This window comes from Oncorhynchus nerka, linkage group LG26 (genome assembly GCF_034236695.1).
Source record: "Oncorhynchus nerka isolate Pitt River linkage group LG26, Oner_Uvic_2.0, whole genome shotgun sequence".
Lineage (NCBI taxonomy): Eukaryota > Metazoa > Chordata > Actinopteri > Salmoniformes > Salmonidae > Oncorhynchus > Oncorhynchus nerka.
This window is the reverse complement of record NC_088421.1, coordinates 11189442-11212480: the sequence shown is the minus strand read 5'-3', so window position 1 is coordinate 11212480 and position 23039 is coordinate 11189442. Positions and strand designations below refer to the sequence as shown.

Genomic DNA, 23039 nt, shown 5'->3' with positions numbered 1-23039 from the left:
CATAAATAACACATCCTTCTCTCCTCTCTTCACTCTCCTCTTCCCTGCAACTCTTCACCGTGTCATTGCAGTGAATGGGAATGTGTTCCCCGTCAAGTTACCTGTCAAAAGAGAAGGTTAACGGCACCATAAATAACACATCCTTCTCTCCTCTCTTCACTCTCCTCTTCCCAGCAACGCTTCACCGTGTCATTGCAGTGAATGGGAATGTGTTCCCCGTCAAGTTACCTGTCAAAAGAGAAGGTTAACGGCACCATAAATAACACATCCTTCTCTCCCCTCTTCACTCTCCTCTTCCCTGCAACTCTTCACCGTGTCATTGCAGTGAATGGGAATGTGTTCCCCGTCAAGTTACCTGTCAAAAGAAAGGTTAACGGCGCAATAAATAACACATCCTTCTCTCCTCTCCCAGGAAGGAAGCGTCCGTTCAGCCCACCCTCGGTGTTAGAGATGGAGGAGGACAGGAGCGGGTTAGGAGTGGGGATGGGGTTGACTGTGGACAGCGAGGTGTGCTGTGACCCCCAGGAGGAGGGTGTAGTCCTGGGGGAGCAGCCAGGTCCAGTTGGGGGCGCCCTGCCCTCCTCTGACCACAGCAGGCCCAAGAGGGAGAGGAAGCAGCGCAGTTATACACTGTGTGACGTGTGTAACATCCAGCTCAACTCCCCAGCCCAGGCCCAGATACACTACAACGGCAAGTCTCACCAGAAGAGACTCAAACAGATGAGCAACGGGAAGGTCCAGCACGGCAACACAGGTAGGACACCCCACCCACTTTCTGCGCTACTCTGCAGCTGGACCCTACTCTACCCCTACATTGTTCGAAAAAAAGGCTCTGGTTCTGTGGCTGTCCCCATAGGGTAACTCTGTTCAGTTCCAGGTAGAACCCTTTGTGGTTCCAGGTAGAACTCTTTTGGGTTCAATGTATAACCCCCTGTGGAAAGGGGTTCTACATGGAACCCAAAAGGGTTCTACCTGGAACCAAAATAGGTTCTTCGAAGGGTTCTCCTTTGAGAACCCACAGCCGAAGAACCATTTTTGATTCAAGATCGAAAACTTTTTTTCTAAGAGTGTACAGTACCCTACTCCACTATAACACTCTGAGGCGGCTCACCTCTGTACTCCCTTACCAGCCGAGGAGAGAAATGATAGTGTGCACACTTTTGACAAAGTGTGAATATGAGTTCTACCCCCCAATGACACGTCAAGCTGCATTATATAACCTAGTAAGGTGCATCGGTACTCTGTTGTACGTGTTTCATCATACGTTCAGTACATTCAGTACATTTATAAGAGGACGCTGTGATAATGAGTATGACATGTGAACATGGAGAGCTGCTACAGATGTAGGATCTTAATTTGATCGTCCTGTTGCAGGAGAACTTTCCTGCAATGCAGGAATTGTATTTCAGGTTTAAAAAGGTTTCTGACGTTTGTCATTCCCACATTGAAATTTCAGACATGAGTTTCCTTTCAAAATAATAATAAATAAACCCCTACAAAAATGTTGATTCATAATAATCCACATAATAATTCACATTTCCTGTTGCTGCAGGATTATTTTCCTAAACTGGCTCAACCTGTATAGCTGTGTATGGAAGTGTGTATAGTGTAGAAGTGTGTATGGAAGTGTGTATAGTGTAGAAGTGTGTATGGAAGTGTGTATAGTGTAGAAGTGTGTATGGAAGTGTGTATAGTGTAGAAGTGTGTATGGAAGTGTGTATAGTGTAGAAGTGTGTATGGAAGTGTGTATAGTGTAGAAGTGTGTATGGAAGTGTGTATAGTGTAGAAGTGTGTATGGAAGTGTGTATAGTGTAGAAGTGTGTATGGAAGTGTGTATAGTGTAGAAGTGTGTATGGAAGTGTGTATAGTGTAGAAGTGTGCATGGCGCTATATAGTCTTCCCTAGCCTGAGGCTGGACACAGAGGGAGGAGAACAAAGCTGAGTTAAGTCATTAATTGGCTGACTAATTAATTGCTGGTTACTTTAGATCGTTCTGGTCCCTGCTCACTCCGGGGTAGCTACAGCAGTGGCTGCAGTGAAGGTGCAGGTTTTCCCCGTAGATTTGAATATATAGTGAAACTGGCTACATGTTCAGAGGTGAGTCCTTTCTGTCTCCCACTCTCTCTTTACTTGTAACCCTCCTACGCAGCTCGAAAACACGCTCACCAACCTGGAGAATCTGCTCCCAAACACTCATCACTCACTCTTGAATACTCTCTCTCTTTCTCTCTCTCTCTCTCTCTCTCTCTCTCTCTCTCTTTCTCTCTCTCTCTTTCTCTCTCTCTCTTTCTCTCTCTCTCTCTCTCTCTCTCTCTCTCTCTCTCTCTCTCTCTCTCTCTCTCACACACACATGCACACACATCTCCGCATGAACACCCACTTCAGGTGCAGAAATCTCATACAAACAGCACATAATTACATAGCAACGGAGAGCACGGCAACGTTTGCCATGGCCACAGATTATTTGGCCCTGATTGGCTGCTGGCAGGCTGCTGTAGGCATGGTGGTGCAGTGTGTTTCTACTCCAACCCTGTAGGGGGCAGCAGTGGGGCCAGACCTCCCTTGAGATTGCCTGGGGAACCATGGAACATCTGACTCAGCACTACAGGAAAGTACACAAACAGTCAATAGTCATCCGCTTAGGTCGTTCAGATAACTGGCTTTGGCAGTTAGTATACACCTGTGATGGCTGTGTGTTAACACAATGTAGCAGCAGTAATCTGGGAAGCAGAGAGATCACGATACACACATACAAACATACCACCTCTCTCTTCTCCCATCTCTCTCTTACTCTCACTCTCTCCCTTCCCTTCTCACCCTCCCTTCACCCTCCCTCTCTCCTCTCCCCCCCTCTCTCTCCTCTCCCCCTCTCTCTCTCTCACCCTCCACCTTCCCTCTCTCCCCCTCCCTCTCTGTAGTCACACAAGGAATAGTCGGCTTAGTAATGCAGCCATGCTGCCTGCAGGTGTGTTGCTCCTGTGGACTTCCTTCTTTGCAGTCCTTCCAACTGTCCTCCTTTCCCTTTCCTGATTGCTTCATTGCTTCAGTGAGCCAGCAGGCAGAGTCCAGCCCAGTGCCTTGTGGCCAGTCAGTCTTTAAGAAGGATGGGCAGAATGAGGCCTGACGTGGCCACTGACCGTCACTGTCTAAGACCTGGGTCAGCTAGGGCATGGTCTGACTCAGATCAACTCACACACACACACACACACACGCATGCACGCAGGCTTTGTCCCCAGCACCCTGGCACAGCTTCGGCAGCAGAGAGAGATTGGGTGAGAGAGAGAGAGAAGGGAAGGGAGTGTGTGTGGTGTACGGTGCAGATTCCCTCTGACACACAGTCACAATCATGCAGCCTTATCTGTGCTCACCTTCTGCTGACTCCCACAGGCCCACGGCCTCAGCTCACACACACACACACACACACACACACATTGCAAACATGTGTGGATGTTTGCAATCTGTGTGGATGTTGAAGGGTGCGTGATTTTCAGTATGTAAAGGTATATTCCTGTGTGTGTGTGTGTGTGTGTGTGTGTGTGTGTGTGTGTGTGTGTGTGTGTGCCTCCCAAAGAATCCTCTCCATGTCAGCTTGTGTTACCCTTCCTCTCTGCTTCACTGAACTGACATAGGGTCCAGGCTTTTTTTCTCTCTCTCTCTCTCTCTCTCTCTCTCTCTCTCTCTCTCGTTCTCTCTCTCTTACACACACAACCTCTCTCTCTCTCTCTCTCTCTCTCTCTCTCTCTCTCTAAACCCCAACACATGGTGATGGGCGACCACAGTGAATCGAAAAAGGCTTTCATTTCTATTTCAGCTGTATATGATGATACAACTTTACTTAGCGCGTTCAGGAATAATGCATTGTTAGTTGTTATAAGCAAGTATAAGCCCCTACTGTGTCTTCTAAATCAATTGAAATGTGTTATTTCTTTCTGTGTTATTTTGCTTTACATATTCTAAATGGCTACTATACTTTTTACGTTCCGTGGTCCTTTTGTGGTCATTTCCAAACCTCTTCAAACTACTCCTATAACAAAATAACAACTGAGAAACACATGATGCCAAAACAAGTATTATTTATTAGAAAATATGATATGCAGATGAACAATGTTCTGTATGGGCACGTTATTCCTGTATGGGCACGTTATTCCTGTATGGGCACGTTATTCAGTGTTTCCCCTTGTTGGACCGACGGTGGCGGCGGGCTCTCTTCTTAGTTGAACCACGGGGGGTCACCCACACGGGAGCTGTTTGAGCATCTTTACAGCCATCTGTCTCCCTCTCAGCTCCTCTCTCCTTGTGTTCATCTCCACGGAGCTCTAATGCAACCATTATCTATGGAAAGAAATTAACGTTGTCTCATTAGAAAAACAAATACATATTTTAATTCGTGCTCCAGGGTAAAATGTATTGATAACATTGTGGTGTTTATAGTGACATGTACAGTAAGTAAAATGTCAGCAGTATATTTAACAGTATATTTAACTATGATGGGTAAATGTCACCATTTGGACCTAGTCTACTGTTGTTCCGAAAGCCTTTCTCAGACCCCCTCATACCCCTAATTGTTCCTTCACATCACATTACCTGCAGTAGTCCTCGGACACTTAAGGTGTTCAGCAGGCCCACGCTGTACAACCAGCAGCCAAGAGCCAGAAACATGCAGCCTGCAGCCTCTATCCTCCTCTCTTCTGCCCCATTAATCACGTCCACCATCTTCTTCCACACAAGCTCACTCGCTCCCGCTCTCTCCCTACTCCTGAGCTCAGCTACTCGGGTGCGAGGCGTTCTGAGGCTGGCCGTAGAACCACTGGTTGTCTGGTGCAAAGCACTAACGTCTCTGAATTTCTGGTCAATACTGTTTCTGGTCTGGGTGGTGGTGGCCTTGTCCGAGCCACAATGGCCCACAGGGCAGGAGCCCATCTCCTGTTTCTGTAGCATGAGGCAGCTTGATGTATCCGCCCTGGATAGGACACAAGTCTGTCGCAGGGCCTTACCCCCAATCCATCTCCTTAATGTGTGCCAAGCTGAGAGGCATCGGGTCCCATTTTCAGAGTCTTTGGTATGACTCGACCGTGGATAAACCACCCGACCTTCCAATCTCAGGGCGGACACTCTAACGACAAGGCCACTGAGTCGTTTAGTGTTGTTTGTAGCTACCCGGGTCGCAGGTGGTTCCAAGCTGACCATAACACAAGCCTCTCCGGTGCACTTGTACAAGCTGTGTCCAGTGGTCTCGCTGGTGTTCTGTTTGGTCCAGGGTTGTTGATGGAGGTTGATGGTGCTGGTGTTCAGGTCAATGTGAGGCGTGCTGGCCCACTGCCTAATGCCGATGGGGGTTATCAGGGCGTCCCGAAAAACCGTGCCGTCCAGATGTTGTAATGCCAAGATTACATGCACCAACAAGTGAATGCTGATAGAGTACAAAGCCATCTCTCAATCAAGTAAACTGGCTGAGCAAATTCAAAAGGCAACTACTCTCTACAGTGATAGGCGAGTTGTGGGGTTCAGAATGTTTGATTGGACTGTTGTGCTGTAGGTGTCTATGATGTCACAGGGGGCATCCAACATGTCACCTAGGTTGAAGATAACTAGCATGTCACCCCACCCTCCTTTATGACATCATCATCATTGAAAATAAGAATTTGTTCTTAACTGACTTGCCTAGTTAAATAAAAAGGTAAAATTGCGATATAGATGCGGTAAAAAGGTCAATCGAACTCAACCAATCATGACGCTTGCAACGCCAGGGATATGGGTTCGATTCCCACGGGGGACCAATACGGGGGGTAACTGATGGAAATATAAGTCGCTCTCGGTAAGAGTGTCTTCTAAATTACTATAATTTAGGCTTTTGTTTAAATGTGCTTTTCACACCATGGAGAGGTATAAATCGGAGTATAATGCTTGTTTGAATGTCAACCCCAACACATGTTCATGTCATTGTTCCCAATCAACTGCATTACAGTCAAAAAACGACTGACTACCATCAATGATTTCTGTATGCTAAGTATGCTAACCAGCTTACACGAACAGGAGTTAGCATTAAACAGTCACTTCTTCTAAGCCTAAACAGGGACAACTTCTACATGGTATGCAACAATAACAGCCAAATATATCCAAGTAACCACACTGTGGGTCTGTTATGATACATAAATCATGACGGGTTTGACGAATATCCACTTTGTTGGAGCAGATTTGTTGAATGTGCCCAATCTGATCAATGTAGCGTCTGCTTTCCATTTACTGCATCTATGGTCAAGTTGAAAACCATATAATTAATTTAATATGTAATGTAATGTTGTAAACTCTGGTGTTTCTCATCCTAAAGCTTGTTCTCCATATTCCTTTTCAATGTTTCAAATGGTGAGCCAACATGTTCATCTCCAAAACTAGTTTTACGTTGGCTCTCTCTTGTCTCTCTGCAGCAGATATATAGTGAGCAATATGTTTGGAACATGGAATTGCAATACGTATCGAGGGTCCTTGGCAATTCCCAGATCTACTGTACACCACTGCCCCATAAAGTACCAGCCACCATGGTCTCTCTTGGTCTGATTTGACCTGATGTCACTGGAGGGTGTGGCTTGGTCTGATTTGACCTGGTGTCACTAGAGGGTGTGGCTTGGTCTGATTTGACCTGATGTCACTAGAGGGTGTGGCTTGGTCTGATTTGACCTGGTGTCATTAGAGGGTGTGGCTTGGTCTGATTTGACCTGATGTCACTAGAGGGTGTGGCTTGGTCTGATTTGACCTGATGTCACTAGAGGGTGTGGCTTGGTCTGATTTGACCTGATGTCACTGGAGGGTGTGGCTTGGTCTGATTTGACCTGATGTCACTAGAGGGTGTGGCTTGGTCTGATTTGACCTGATGTCACTAGAGGGTGTGGCTTGGTCTGATTTGACCTGATGTCACTGGAGGGTGTGGCTTGGTCTGATTTGACCTGATGTCACTAGAGGGTGTGGCTTGGTCTGATTTGACCTGATGTCACTAGAGGGTGTGGCTTGGTCTGCTTTGACCTGATGTCACTAGAGGGTGTGGCTTGGTCTGATTTGACCTGATGTCACTACTTATTTTCTGCTTGGCATATCTTTTTTCGAACTTTGAGAACATGCTATTGTGGTGTGTGTGTGTGTGTGTGTGTGTGTGTGTGTGTGTGTGTGTGTGTGTGTGTGTGTGTGTGTGTGTGTGTGTGAAACAAAGAGAGAGACAGCCTCTACCTCTTTCATGGTTCTGATCTTTCTCCTATCTCCACAGCCTAGGATAAAGCTTGTTGTTGTGATATGTGAGTCAGTGTGTGTCTCTTCATGGTCCCTGTCTGTCTGTCTCTATCTCTCTCTCTCACTCTGTTTTAATAAAGTGTGAGGGATTGGATTAAAGGCTGGGATTTTCTACATGAATGCATTTGCGCATCTGTGTTTTATTTTTGTGCCGCCTCGCCATTTTCCCATTTTATTTATTCCCTGTGGAGGGAAATTACTTTCCTTGCTCACTGTGCCTTTGGACGTGTGTGTGGCAAGTCCGTCCCTGATTGGTCCATCTGAAGTGTCTGTCAATCTGTCATCTGTAGAAGACTCCAGTGAAAGAGTATCTCTAGTATAATATCTAATACAGAAACCTTTCCTGTCTCCTCATAGCATATGCAAACACTTTGGCTGTGTAGTCTATCTGTGTAGTCTATCTGGCTGTGTAGTCACTGTCTATCTGTCTGTCTGGCTTTACTGTTTAACCATGTCTGTACTGTTTAACCATGTCTGTACTGTTTAACCATGTCTGTCTGTCTGTCTGTCTGTCTGTCTGTCTGTCTGTCTGTCTGTCTGTCTTTACTGTTTACCACTGTCTGTCTGTCTGTCTGTCTGTCTGTCTGTCTGTCTGTCTGTCTGTCTGTCTGTCTGTCTGTCTGTCTGTCTTTACTGTTTACCACTGTCTGTCTGTCTGTCTGTCTGTCTGTCTGTCTGTCTGTCTGTCTGTCTGTCTGTCTGTCTGTCTGTCTGTCTGTCTGTCTGTCTGTCTGTCTGTCTGTCTGTTTACTGTCTGTCTGTCTTAACCTGTCTGTCTGTCTGTCTGTCTGTCTGTCTGCCTGTCTTTACTGTTTACCACTGTCTGTCTGTCTGTCTGTCTGTCTGTCTGTCTGTCTGTCTGTCTGTCTGTCTGTCTGTCTGTCTGTCTGTCTGTCTGTCTGTCTGTCTGTCTTTACTGTTTACCACTGTCTGTCTGTCTGTCTGTCTGTCTGTCTGTCTGTCTGTCTGTCTGTTTACCATGTCTGTCTGTCTGTCTGTCTGTCTGTCTGTTTACCACTGTCTGTCTGTCTGTCTGTCTGTCTTTACTGTCTGTCTGTCTGTCTGTCTCTGTCTTTACTGTTTACCACTGTCTGTCTGTGTGTCTGTCTTCTGTTTATCTGTCTGTCTGTCTGTCTGTCTTTACTGTTTACCATGTCTGTCTGTGTGTCTGTCTGTCTGTCTGTCTTTACTGTCCATGTCTGTCTGTCTGTCTGTCTTTACTGTTTATCCATGTCTGTCTGTCTGTCTTTCTGTTTACCACTGTCTGTCTGTCTTTACTGTTTATCCATGTCTGTCTGTCTGTCTTTACTGTTTATCCATGTCTGTCTGTCTGTTTATCCATGTCTGTCTGTCTGTCTTTACTGTTTACCACTGTCTGTCTGTGTGTCTGTCTTTACTGTTTATCCATGTCTGTCTGTGTGTCTGTCTTTACTGTTTACCACTGTCTGTCTGTATTTACTGTTTATCCATGTCTGTCTGTGTGTCTGTCTTTACTGTTTATCCATGTCTGTCTGTGTGTCTGTCTTTACTGTTTATCCATGTCTGTCTGTGTGTCTGTCTTTACTGTTTACCACTGTCTGTCTGTGTGTCTGTCTTTACTGTTTATCCATGTCTGTCTGTGTGTCTGTCTTTACTGTTTACCACTGTCTGTCTGTATTTACTGTTTATCCATGTCTGTCTGTCTGTGTCTGTCTGTCTTTACTGTCTGTCTGTTTACTCCACTGTGTCTGTGTGTCTGTCTTTACTGTTTGTCCATGTCTGTCTGTCTGTCTTTACTGTTTACCACTGTCTGTCTGTCTGTCTGTGTCTGTCTGTCTGTCTGTCTTTACTGTTTACCACTGTCTGTCTGTCTGTCTGTCTGTGTCTGTCTGTCTGTCTGTCTGTCTGTCTGTCTTTACTGTTTACCACTGTCTGTGTCTTATCCACTGTCTGTCTGTCTTTCTGTCTGTCTGTCTGTCTGTCTGTCTGTTTCTGTCTGTCTGTCTGTCTGTCTGTCTGTCTGTCTGTCTTCTTTACTGTTTACCACTGTCTGTCTGTCTGTCTGTCTGTCTGTCTGTCTGTCTTTACTGTTTACCACTGTCTGTCTGTCTGTCTGTCTGTCTTTACTGTTTACCACTGTCTGTCTGTCTGTCTGCCTGTCTTTACTGTTTACCACTGTCTGTCTGTCTGTCTGTCTGTCTGTCTTTACTGTTTATCCATGTCTGTCTGTGTCTGTCTGTCTGTCTGTCTGTTTACCACTGTCTGTCTGTCTGTCTTTACTGTTTATCCATGTCTGTCTGTGTCCTTTACTGTTTATCCATGTCTGTCTGTGTGTCTGTCTTTACTGTTTATCCATGTCTGTCTGTGTGTCTGTCTTTACTGTTTATCTGTGTCTGTGTGTCCACTGTCTGTCTGTGTGTCTGTCTTTACTGTTTATCCATGTCTGTCTGTGTGTCTGTCTTTACTGTTTACCACTGTCTGTCTGTGTTTACTGTTTATCCATGTCTGTCTGTGTGTCTGTCTGTCTGTCTGTGTGTCTGTCTTTACTGTTTATCCATGTCTGTCTGTGTGTCTGTCTTTACTGTTTACCACTGTCTGTCTGTCTTTACTGTGTCTGTCTGTCTTTACTGTTTATCCATGTCTGTCTGTGTGTCTGTCTTTACTGTTTACCACTGTCTGTCTGTATTTACTGTTTATCCATGTCTGTCTGTGTGTCTGTCTTTACTGTTTACCACTGTCTGTCTGTGTGTCTGTCTTTACTGTTTATCCATGTCTGTCTGTGTGTCTGTCTTTACTGTTTACCACTGTCTGTCTGTGTGTCTTGTCTTTACTGTTTATCCATGTCTGTCTGTGTGTCTGTCTTTACTGTTTATCCATGTCTGTCTGTGTGTCTTGTCTTTACTGTTTATCCATGTCTGTCTGTGTGTCTGTCTTTACTGTTTACCACTGTCTGTCTGTGTGTCTTGTCTTTACTGTTTATCCATGTCTGTCTGTGTGTCTGTCTTTACTGTTTACCACTGTCTGTCTGTGTGTCTTGTCTTTACTGTTTATCCATGTCTGTCTGTGTGTCTGTCTTTACTGTTTATCCATGTCTGTCTGTGTGTCTGTCTTTACTGTTTATCCATGTCTGTCTGTGTGTCTTGTCTTTACTGTTTATCCATGTCTGTCTGTGTGTCTGTCTTTACTGTTTATCCATGTCTGTCTGTGTGTCTGTCTTTACTGTTTATCCATGTCTGTCTGTGTGTCTTGTCTTTACTGTTTATCCATGTCTGTCTGTGTGTCTGTCTTTACTGTTTATCCATGTCTGTCTGTGTGTCTGTCTGTCTGGTCTTGTCCTGTCTTGTCCTGTCCTGTGGAGACTAGGCTGTACTCACTATCTGTTTTCATCTAGTATAAATATCCAAAGCATATCCAAGGGTTTTGTTGTCACACAGCGCTCTGTCAAATTAATAGAACATTCTGCCACTTTGTTAAATGGCACAGAATATCAATCCCTGCATTTCCTCTGTTCCCTTTTTAATGCATTTTCTCGCTTATCAAACTGACCTGCAGTGTTCAACCATAGAATTATATATATTTTTGTTATATGTAACAACCTGTTACATTCTCTGTTTGTAATGGATGTCAATTCATCATAATAGCCTTGTCTGTTTGGTTGCACCCCGCTACTGGAGTCCATTAGGAGATGTCCAGCCCTCCACCCCCTCCACCCCAGGCCCTTGGTGAGAAAGCCCAAAGAAAGGCTGTGTTTCTGGGCAGTGCACAGCCTCACTTCCCCCTCTCTCCCTGCAGCATATTATCCTTACTCCAGGCCCCATCATTTGTTTTTCACCTTTATTTAACTAGATAAGTCAATTGCGAACCAATTCTCATGTACAATAACGACCTGGCCAAGAGGCATAACATTGTAACAGTGAACAGGACAACACAACAAATAAATACAACTATACAGAGGAAATGTACAAATTCATCAAATATACAACAATAAGAAATTCACAGTGGGTTTGAGTAGAAACATTAAAGGTGTAAGAATATTTTAAAGATAATACACAACGCAGAGGACGAGAGGTCAATAGAGTAATATCAATGGGTCAGAGACCTGGGAGGAACTTCACTCCGGGACTCATAGCTACATGGCAAGCTCTCATTGGTCCAAATTGTTTATACATTGAACCTGAAATAGGATACTTGTTAATTTGGCCATTGGCCCAGTTTCAATGCAAGAAATTCTAATTGGTCAACCACAGGCTAGTGCAGGGTTATACAACTACATCCTGCCCCTTTGTTCTGTGGAGAGAATCACTGAGGACAGGGGAGAATGAACATCTACCTCTCAGCATAACACCGCCTCTTTGAATAAACCTATTTTCCTCCCCCTGATTTGCTTTGGGGTTTGTGTTATTGAAGAGTAACATCAACTGCTAACCAAGGCAACACAGCAGACTTAATGATGAGCAGGTACCTTGATCAGATAGCAGCTCAGGTAATATGTTTTAGAATGAGTGTGGTGGGATGAATGTGTCACCTAAGAAGACCCAGATTACACCGGAGTGGCTTATTATCTCTGATAGAAGGATAGTAGAGGAGAGAGGTGCTGGGTGGTGGGAGAGGGAGAGGGAGATAGAGGGTGATAAAGGGGGGGGGGGGGCGGAGTAAAGGAAAGACAGGGAGGCAAATGGATGAGGAATGGTGAACACGAAAGCCAAATTGAGAAGAAGGGGAGAGAGGTGGTGAGAGAGACAGACAGACAGACAGACACTGTCATTTACCCAGAGAGACACATAGATAAACACTGTCATTTACCCAGTGAAGATGGGCTGCCCAGTAATGGACACATGATAGATGGCCATTGGAAGTTTGTACTAGCCCAAAGTTCACACACACTTACCATCTGTCACATCTGACGTGTGGTTTTACTAGTGCCTTTGACTCATTCCTGGTTGCCTGTGTGTGTTTTGCTCCTGGGGACTCATATTGAGACAGCCCAGAACGAACAGAGGTACAGTATAGAGGTGTGGAGGAGAGAGAGAGAGAGAGACTCTATGTGCTCACTGCCCACAAAATGAGGTGGAAACTGAGCTGCACTTCCTAACCTCCTGCCCAATGTATGACCATATTAGAGAGACATGTTTCCCTCAGATTACACAGATCCACAAAGAATTCGAAAACAAATCCAATTTTTATCATAACTCCCATATCTACTGGGTGAAATTCCACAGTGTGCCATCACATCAGTAAGATTTGTGACCTGTTGCCACAAGAAAAGGGCAACCAGTGAAGAACAAACACCATTGTAAATACAACCCATATTTATGCTTATTTATTTTTCCCTTGTGTACTTTAACCATTTGTACATTATTACAACACTGTATATACATTATATAGTCTCTCTCCCATACAGAAGTTTCAAAACAATAAAGACATTACAAATGTCATATTATTTATATATACATGTATATATAATATAATATAATGTTTACTGTTAATTTTTATTGTTTATTTCACTTTTGTATATTATCTACCTCACTTGCTTTGGCAATGTTAACACATGTTTCCCATGCCAATAAAGCCCCTTGAATTTAATTGAATTGGGAGAGGGAGAGGGAGAGAGATGGGGAGACTAGGCCTCAGACAGACATAGAGAGGGACTGCCATGTATAGCACAAAACAAACCCTGAAATAGATAGCTCATCTCACTGGCAATTAGTCAAGATGACAGTGTTTCTCTGTCAGCAGATCCTGTGGATGAACACACAGCTCTGTTTGTGACTCTCTTTAATTGAACCACATGGTCACGCTCGTCACACACACACAGACAGATCTGGTTAGCCTGGATACTAGTCTTTTTAGCTAACATTCCACTCCTTGTAGCCTCCTCCCGTGTCATATGCCAAAGATGCTAGTGGAATGTTTGTTAAAAAGACTGGTTCCCAGGCTAAGATCTGGTGACTTTGACTCCTAACTGATCTGAGCTCAGCCTCCCACCACGTTGCTTCACTGTTCCTCCACTTAAAATACAACTTTCTTCTCCCCCAGACTAGTCCACGGCCTCTTAGAGAGCTAGAGGCGACTCGCCGGTGACTTTCATTGTTATTCATGTATTAATTTATTCACTCATGGTAGACATGAACGAGGGCTGTAATATGCAGATGCCGGTTTGTTTCTCGATGGGAATTTTCTGCTCCACTGCCCCTGTAGCTGCCACTAATAATAAAGTGAGGCTTGACGGAGAGAAAAGGAGGAGGGATGGAGGGGATGTCTGTCAGGATGCCTCCTGAGCCACCACACTTATGCACACACACAGATCGTCGCTCAGATAGACAGTGACCAGGTGCGATCGTCCTAGCAGAGGTGACCTTGACCTTGTCACAAAGACGAGGAGTCTAGCTCTCTTCTCCTCTCCTCTTCTCCTTTCCTCTCCTCTCCTCTCTTCTCGTCTCTCCTCTCCTCTCTTCTCTTCTCTGCATCTCTCCTCTTTTCCTCTCCTCTTCTCTCTTCTCTTCTCCGCATCTCTCCTCTCTTCTCGTCTCTTCTCCTCTCCTCTCCTCTCCTCTCTTCTCTTCTCCGGATCTCTCCTCTCTTCTCGTCTCTTCTCCTCTCCTCTCTTCTGTCTCTGCATCTCTCCTCTCTTTTCCTCTCCTCTTCTCTCTTCTCCTCACCTCTCTTCTCTTTTCCTCTCCTCACCTCTCTTTTCCTCTCCTCACCTCTCTTCTCCTCTCCTGTCTTCTCTTCTCCTCACCTCTCCTTTGTCTTCTCCTCTCCTCTCGTCACCTCTCTACACCTCTCCTCTCCTTTCTCTTCTCTTCTCTCCTCTCCTCTCCACTCCTCTCTTCTCCTCACCTCTCTCCTCTCCTCTCCTCTCCTCTCTTCTCTTCTCCTCACCCCTCTCCTCTCTTCTCTTCTCTTCTCTTCTCCTCACCCCTCTCCTCTCCTCTCCTCTCTTCTCTTCTCCTCTCCTCACGCTTATTGGTAGGGCACAGGGGCTGGAGGGCAGAACTACCTTGGCCAGGAGAGAGGATAAAAGGCTAATAGCAAAACTAATGACAGTGAGTTGTGACTGAAAAGGATGGGATAGCGTAAATAGTTGGAGTCTATGAACATGAACCAGTGTTGTTATGGTTAGAGTTGATGTTAGGGTTGACGCTGTGGACATGCCCAGTAATAGCGATGATGTCGTGTGTGAGATGTGAAGGACGCAGCAGTAAAGAAACACATTCACTCATCATGGAACCCTGTTGTGTCTCCCTGGCCACAGGAGGCTGGTGAGGGGGAGGGGTGTCATATTAATGAATGGAATGCAGTATATGAAACGGTATCGAACACATGGAAACCATGTGTTTGATGTTGTTCCATTAATTGCTAGTCATTATGACCCTGTCCTCCGATTCAAAGTGACACCAGGCACCACTTCCTGCCTCCGTCTTCCTCTACCTCCCCAGTGCATTTATATGAGATTTTTAAAAAACTACTGACTGGAAGAGACTGACACACACACACACACACACACACACACACACACACACACACACACACACACACACACACACACACTGTACTGTCTGTCAGGACAGAGAAACACATCAGTCACAAACTGTAGGACTTATTACTTCATAGGGAGGTGAATATTGTCAAACCTATACAATTGCATCATAGTCTGACGTGGATAAGAAGACATTGAAGAGAGACATAATGACGAAGATACAAGTCCTACTATACCAAGCGGTCTCCTTCCTCTAGTACAGTAACTAAAGCTTTCAGTGGATTAAAGTGTTCTATTCGGTTCTATTTGAATTTCAACACACACAATCGCAACGCAAATCTGCACACACTGTCTGGTTTCTTTTTGCGTGCCTACAACAGCAAACAAGTTATATACACACACACACACACGCACCACAGACACACACACATACACACACCCCAACACACACACACCTCCTCACACAGTACAGTGCACGTCAAGACATTGTGTCCTCAACCACAGAAACACATGGGCTGCATCCCAAATGACACCCTTTTCCCTATTTAGTGCACTACTTTTGAACAGGGCCTATAGGGGTCTGGTCAGAATTAGTGCACTATATAGGGAATAGGGTGCCATTTGGGGCTTAGCCATGGTTCACTGGGACCCAAGGCATGCCATGCACCCAGGCCTGAGTCCAAACCCTGAACTTGTCCAATCAGCCAAGGCTTTACTAGAGGCCAAATCTGTAGCGTATAATTGGGTTTTAATCAGCTTTCTCATTCAGGCGAGCGCTAAAGATTAGGGCAGCACGGGCTCCGCTTAAAATAAGCATTCATAAAGGCGCGTGAAAGCCTCTGACCCGTCGCAACGAATCATACAGACCCACAGACACGAGGCCGCACGCTCTTCCTCAACCTCTTCCCCTCTTCTTCTCTCCATTTTCTCTCCCTCTCCATCCTTCATGTTTCGCTCACCCTCTCCTCGCTCCTCCCCTCCATCTCTCCCTTTTCTTTGCTCTCTCTCTCTCTTCCTCTCGCTCGTTCTCTCCATATTTTGCTCGTGGAGATCCACACAAGTCAGGCCTGGCAGGAAAAGAGCCCTTCTTATCGAAAAGGACACATACCACCCCTACACAAAGATATACACACACATGCCACCCCTACACAAAGATATACACACACATACCACCCCTAGACAAAGATATACACACACATACCACCCCTACACAAAGATATACACACACATACCACCCCTACACAAAGGTATACACACACATACCACCCCTACACAAAGGTATACACACACATACCACCCCTACACAAATATATACACACATACCACCCCTACACAAAGATATACACACATACCACCCCTACACAAAGATATACACACACATACCACCCCTACACAAAGATATACACACACATACCACCCCTACACAAAGATATACACACACATACCACCCCTACGCAAAGATATACACACACATACCACCCTACGCAAAGATATACACACACATACCACCCCTACACAAAGATATACACACATACCACCCCTACACAAAGATATACACACACATACCACCCCTACACAAAGATACACACACACACAGACCACCCCTACACAAAGATATACACACACACACATACCACCCCTACACAAAGATATACACACACACACATACCACCCCTACACAAAGATATACACACACACACATACCACCCCTACACAAAGATATACACACACACACATACCACCCCTACACAAAGATATACACACACACACATGCCACCCCTACACAAAGATATACACACACATACCACCCCTACACAAAGATATACACACACATACCACGCCTACACAAAGATATACACACACATACCACCCCTACACAAAGATATACACACATACCACTCCTACACAAAGATATACACACACATACAGCTGGATGAAACAAGCTTATTGGTACAGCACACAAAATGACCTTCCTCCCTCCTCATCATCATATTCCGCAAGGAGGCGGGATTTGGCTAATCCAATATGGCCTGTTTAAGTGGGTTCCTTACTAAAAAGCCTGGTTGGTTTTGAGAGCGGAGCGTTTAGACGAGTTAGTCGTTCCTAATCCTGTCTGTTGCTGCCTCTCTCTGGGGTGAGCCACACTCTTTATGTCGTTAATGAAGTGCAGTGAGATGAAAGCCCTTTTTAATGGGATTTAGTTAGAACTGGGACAGCTTCCAGAGAGACGGAGAAACACATCTTAACATCGTCATGCTGTAACGGCTGTTGGAAGGAGAGGACCAAGGTGCAGCGTGGTATGTGTCCATATTTATTACATGAACAGTTCTGGCTGGTGCAACAAAAACACTAAACAGAAAACAATCACCCACAACTCAAAATGGGAAAACAGGCTACCTAAGTATGGCTCTCAATCAGAGACAACGATAGACAGCTGCCTCTGATTGAGAACCATACCAGGCCAAACACATAGAAAAAGAAAACCTAGACCTACAACATAGAATACCCACCCACATCACACCCTGACCAAACTAAAAATAGAAACATACAAAGTAATCTACGGTCAGGGCATGACACATACACAGAGCCATCACCATGGTTAACGTCACAATCATAATAACCATCGTCATCATTTTTCTCTTCTCTTTCTCTCTCACTTCTACTCAGCGTTGAGACACGTCCTGTTCTCTTTGGCTTCTGTTATCACTGTTAGATAGAATGGGTACAGCGTGTGTTTGTGTACAGTATGTGTACTGTGTGTGTGTGTGTGTGTGTGTGTGTGTGTGTGTGTGTGTGTGTGTGTGTGTGTGTGTGTGTGTTGTGTACAGTGTGTGTGTGTGTGTGTGTGTGTGTGTACTGTGTGTGTGTGTGTGTGTGTGTGTGTGTGTGTTTGTGTACAGTATGTGTGTGTGTGTGTGTGTGTGGGTGTGGGTGTGGGGGTGTGTGTGTGAAACAGAAACACTACAGTAATGTCGCCAAAGTTAAGTAACCTTTTAATGAGAGATACTGCAGACAGACAGTGAGAGCAGTGAAGTCATAGCCCAGAGTGGTGACTAGTAGATCCAGTATGGATGTCCAGAGTGGTGACTAGTAGATCCAGTATGGATGACCAGAGTGGTGACTAGTAGATCCAGTATGGATGTCCAGAGTGGTGACTAGTAGATCCAGTATGGATGACCAGAGTGGTGACCAGTAGTGTCCAGATGGTGACTAGTAGATCCAGGGATGACCAGAGTGGTGACTAGTTGATCCAGTATGGATGTCCAGAGTGGTGACTAGTAGATCCAGTATGGATGCCCAGAGTGGTGACTAGTAGATCCAGTATGGATGACCAGAGTGGTGACTAGTAGATCCAGTATGGATGGATGACCCAGAGTGGTGACTAGTAGATCAAGTATGGATGCCCAGAGTGGTGACTAGTTGATCCAGTATGGATGACCAGAGTGGTGACTAGTAGATCCAGTATGGATGTCCAGAGTGGTGACTAGTAGATCCAGTATGGATGTCCAGAGTGGTGACTAGTAGATCCAGTATGGATGGTGACCCAGAGTGTCCAGAGTGACTAGTAGATCCAGTATGGATGACCAGAGTGGTGACTAGTAGATCCAGTATGGATGCCCAGAGTGGTGACTAGTAGATCCAGTATGGATGACCAGAGTGGTGACTAGTAGATCTAGTATGGATGACCAGAGTGGTGACTAGTAGATCAAGTATGGATGCCCAGAGTGGTGACTAGTAGATCCAGTATGGATGCCCAGAGTGGTGACTACTAGTATGATGAACCAGAGTGGTGACTAGGATCCAGTATGGATGTCCAGAGTGGTGACTAGTAGATCCAGTATGGATGACCAGAGTGGTGACTAGTAGATCCAGTATGGATGCCCAGAGTGGTGACTAGTAGATCCAGTATGGATGACCAGAGTGGTGACTAGTAGATCCAGTATGGATGTCCAGAGTGGTGACTAGTAGATCCAGTATGGATGTCCAGAGTGGTGACTAGTAGATCCAGTATGGATGCCCAGAGTGGTGACTAGTAGATCCAGTATGGATGCCCAGAGTGGTGACTAGTAGATCCAGTATGGATGCCCAGAGTGGTGACTAGTAGATCCAGTATGGATGACCAGAGTGGTGACTAGTAGATCCAGTATGGATGATCCAGAGTGGTGACTAGTAGATCCAGTATGGATGCCCAGAGTGGTGACTAGTAGATCCAGTGGATGGATGCCCAGAGTGGTGACTAGTAGATCCAGTATGGATGACCAGAGTGGTGACTAGTAGATCCAGTATGGATGCCCAGAGTGGTGACTAGTAGATCCAGTATGGATGTCCAGAGTGGTGACTAGTAGATCCAGTATGGATGCCCAGAGTGGTGACTAGTAGATCCAGTATGGATGCCCAGAGTGGTGACTAGTAGATCCAGTATGGATGCCCAGAGTGGTGACTAGTAGATCCAGTATGGATGACCAGAGTGGTGACTAGTAGATCCAGTATGGATGTCCAGAGTGGTGACTAGTAGATCCAGTATGGATGCCCAGAGTGGTGACTAGTAGATCCAGTATGGATGACCAGAGTGGTGACTAGTAGATCCAGTATGGATGACCAGAGTGGTGACTAGTAGATCCAGTATGGATGACCAGAGTGGTGACTAGTAGATCCAGTATGGATGTCCAGAGTGGTGACTAGTAGATCCAGTATGGATGCCCAGAGTGGTGACTAGTAGATCCAGTATGGATGACCAGAGTGGTGACTAGTAGTATGGATGTCCAGAGTGGTGACTAGTAGATCAAGTATGGATGCCCAGAGTGGTGACTAGTAGATCCAGTATGGATGACCAGAGTGGTGACTAGTAGATCCAGTATGGATGTCCAGAGTGGTGACTAGTAGATCCAGTATGGATGCCCAGAGTGGTGACTAGTAGATCCAGTATGGATGACCAGAGTGGTGACTAGTAGATCCAGTATGGATGACCAGAGTGGTGACTAGTTGATCCAGTATGGATGACCAGAGTGGTGACTAGTAGATCCAGTATGGATGTCCAGAGTGGTGACTAGTAGATCCAGTATGGATGTCCAGAGTGGTGACTAGTAGATCCAGTATGGATGCCCAGAGTGGTGACTAGTAGATCCAGTATGGATGTCCAGAGTGGTGACTAGTAGATCCAGTATGGATGCCCAGAGTGGTGACTAGTAGATCCAGTATGGATGACCAGAGTGGTGACTAGTTGATCCAGTATGGATGCCCAGAGTGGTGACTAGTAGATCCAGTATGGATGCCCAGAGTGGTGACTAGTAGATCCAGTATGGATGACCAGAGTGGTGACTAGTAGATCCAGTATGGATGTCCAGAGTGGTGACTAGTAGATCCAGTATGGATGTCCAGAGTGGTGACTAGTAGATCCAGTATGGAGACTAGTAGATCCAGTATGGATGACCAGAGTGGTGACTAGTTGATCCAGTATGGATGTCCAGAGTGGTGACTAGTAGATACAGTATGGATGCCCAGAGTGGTGACTAGTAGATCCAGTATGGATGACCAGAGTGGTGACTAGTAGATCCAGTATGGATGACCAGAGTGGTGACTAGTAGATCCAGTGGTGATGGATGCCCAGAGTGGTGACTAGTAGATCCAGTATGGATGCCCAGAGTGGTGACTAGTAGATCCAGTATGGATGACCAGAGTGGTGACTAGTAGATCCAGTATGGATGTCCAGAGTGGTGACTAGTAGATCCAGTATGGATGCCCAGAGTGGTGACTAGTAGATCCAGTATGGATGACCAGAGTGGTGACTAGTAGATCCAGTATGGATGACCAGAGTGGTGACTAGTAGATCCAGTATGGATGCCCAGAGTGGTGACTAGTAGATCCAGTATGGATGCCAGAGTGGTGACTAGTAGATCCAGTATGGATGTCCAGAGTGGTGACTAGTAGATCCAGTATGGATGCCCAGAGTGGTGACTAGTAGATCCAGTATGGATGACCAGAGTGGTGACTAGTAGATCCAGTATGGATGACCAGAGTGGTGACTAGTAGATCCAGTATGGATGTCCAGTAGATCCAGTGGATGCCCAGAGTGACTAGTAGATCCAGTATGGATGCCCAGAGTGGTGACTAGTAGATCCAGTATGGATGACCAGAGTGGTGACTAGTAGATCCAGTATGGATGTCCAGAGTGGTGACTAGTAGATAGTAGATCCAGTATGGATGACCAGAGTGGTGACTAGTAGATCCAGTATGCCCAGAGTGGATGTAGATCCAGTATGGATGACCAGAGTGGTGACTAGTAGATCCAGTATGGATGCCCAGAGTGGTGACTAGTAGATCCAGTATGGATGCCCAGAGTGGTGACTAGTAGATCCAGTATGGATGCCCAGAGTGGTGACTAGTAGATCCAGTATGGATGTCCAGAGTGGTGACTAGTAGATCCAGTATGGATGACCAGAGTGGTGACTAGTAGATCCAGTATGGATGACCAGAGTGGTGACTAGTAGATCCAGTATGGATGTCCAGAGTGGTGACTAGTAGATCCAGTATGGATGCCCAGAGTGGTGACTAGTAGATCCAGTATGGATGACCAGAGTGGTGACTAGTTGATCCAGTATGGATGTCCAGAGTGGTGACTAGTAGATCCAGTATGGATGCCCAGAGTGGTGACTAGTAGATCCAGTATGGATGCCCAGAGTGGTGACTAGTAGATCCAGTATGGATGACCAGAGTGGTGACTAGTAGATCCAGTATGGATGACCAGAGTGGTGACTAGTAGATCCAGTATGGATGGTGACCCAGTAGAGTATGGTGACTACTAGTAGATCCAGTATGGATGACCAGAGTGGTGACTAGTAGATCCAGTATGGATGACCAGAGTGGTGACTAGTAGATCCAGTATGGATGCCCAGAGTGGTGACTAGTAGATCCAGTATGGATGTCCAGAGTGGTGACTAGTAGATCCAGTATGGATGACCAGAGTGGTGACTAGTAGATCCAGTATGGATGACCAGAGTGGTGACTAGTAGATCCAGTATGGATGTCCAGAGTGGTGACTAGTAGATCCAGTATGGATGACCAGAGTGGTGACTAGTAGATCCAGTATGGATGTCCAGAGTGGTGACTAGTAGATCCAGTATGGATGTCCAGAGTGGTGACTAGTAGATCCAGTATGGATGCCCAGAGTGGTGACTAGTAGATCCAGTATGGATGTCCAGAGTGGTGACTAGTAGATCCAGTATGGATGTCCAGAGTGGTGACTAGTAGATCCAGTATGGATGACCAGAGTGGTGACTAGTAGATCCAGTATGGATGTCCAGAGTGGTGACTAGTAGATCCAGTATGGATGACCAGAGTGGTGACTAGTAGATCCAGTATGGATGTCCAGAGTGACTAGTAGATCCAGTATGGATCCAGTATGGTGACTAGTAGATCCAGTATGGATGACCAGAGTGGTGACTAGTAGATCCAGTATGGATGACCAGAGTGGTGACTAGTAGATCCAGTATGGATGTCCAGAGTGGTGACTAGTAGATCCAGTATGGATGCCCAGAGTGGTGACTAGTAGATCCAGTATGGATGACCAGAGTGGTGACTAGTATGGAGATAGATCCAGTATGGATGACCAGAGTGGTGACTAGTTGATCCAGTATGGATGCCAAGAGTGGTGACTAGTAGATCCAGTATGGATGCCCAGAGTGGTGACTAGTAGATACAGTATGGATGACCAGAGTGGTGACTAGTAGATCCAGTATGGATTCCCAGAGTGGTGACTAGTAGATCCAGTATGGATGACCAGAGTGGTGACTAGTAGATCCAGTATGGATGACCAGAGTGGTGACTAGTAGATCCAGTATGGATGCCCAGAGTGGTGACTAGTAGATCCAGTATGGATGCCCAGAGTGGTGACTAGTAGATCCAGTATGGATGACCAGAGTGGTGGATGTATGGATGACCAGAGTGGTGACTAGTAGATCCAGTATGGATGCCCAGAGTGGTGACTAGTAGATCCAGTATGGATGACCAGAGTGGTGACTAGTAGATCCAGTATGGATGTCCAGAGTGGTGACTAGTAGATCCAGTATGGATGCCCAGAGTGGTGACTAGTAGATCCAGTATGGATGCCCAGAGTGGTGACTAGTAGATCCAGTATGGATGTCCAGAGTGGTGACTAGTAGATCCAGTATGGATGTCCAGAGTGGTGACTAGTAGATCCAGTATGGATGCCCAGAGTGGTGACTAGTAGATCCAGTATGGATGCCCAGAGTGGTGACTAGTAGATCCAGTATGGATGACCAGAGTGGTGACTAGTAGATCCAGT

At 45.8% G+C, this 23039-nt stretch overlaps 1 protein-coding gene across 1 annotated transcript in view; it reads left to right on the top strand.

Annotated features, from left to right (window-relative positions):
* Positions 1–420: 420 nt before the first annotated feature.
* Positions 421–23039, top strand: part of LOC115110276 (zinc finger protein 385C-like) — a 157490-nt gene continuing 134871 nt past the window's right edge. The window contains exon 1 of the mRNA XM_065010081.1: positions 421–754. Coding sequence (XP_064866153.1) covers positions 451–754 — 304 coding nt within the window. The 5' untranslated portion in view covers positions 421–450. The remainder of the gene's footprint in view (positions 755–23039) is intronic.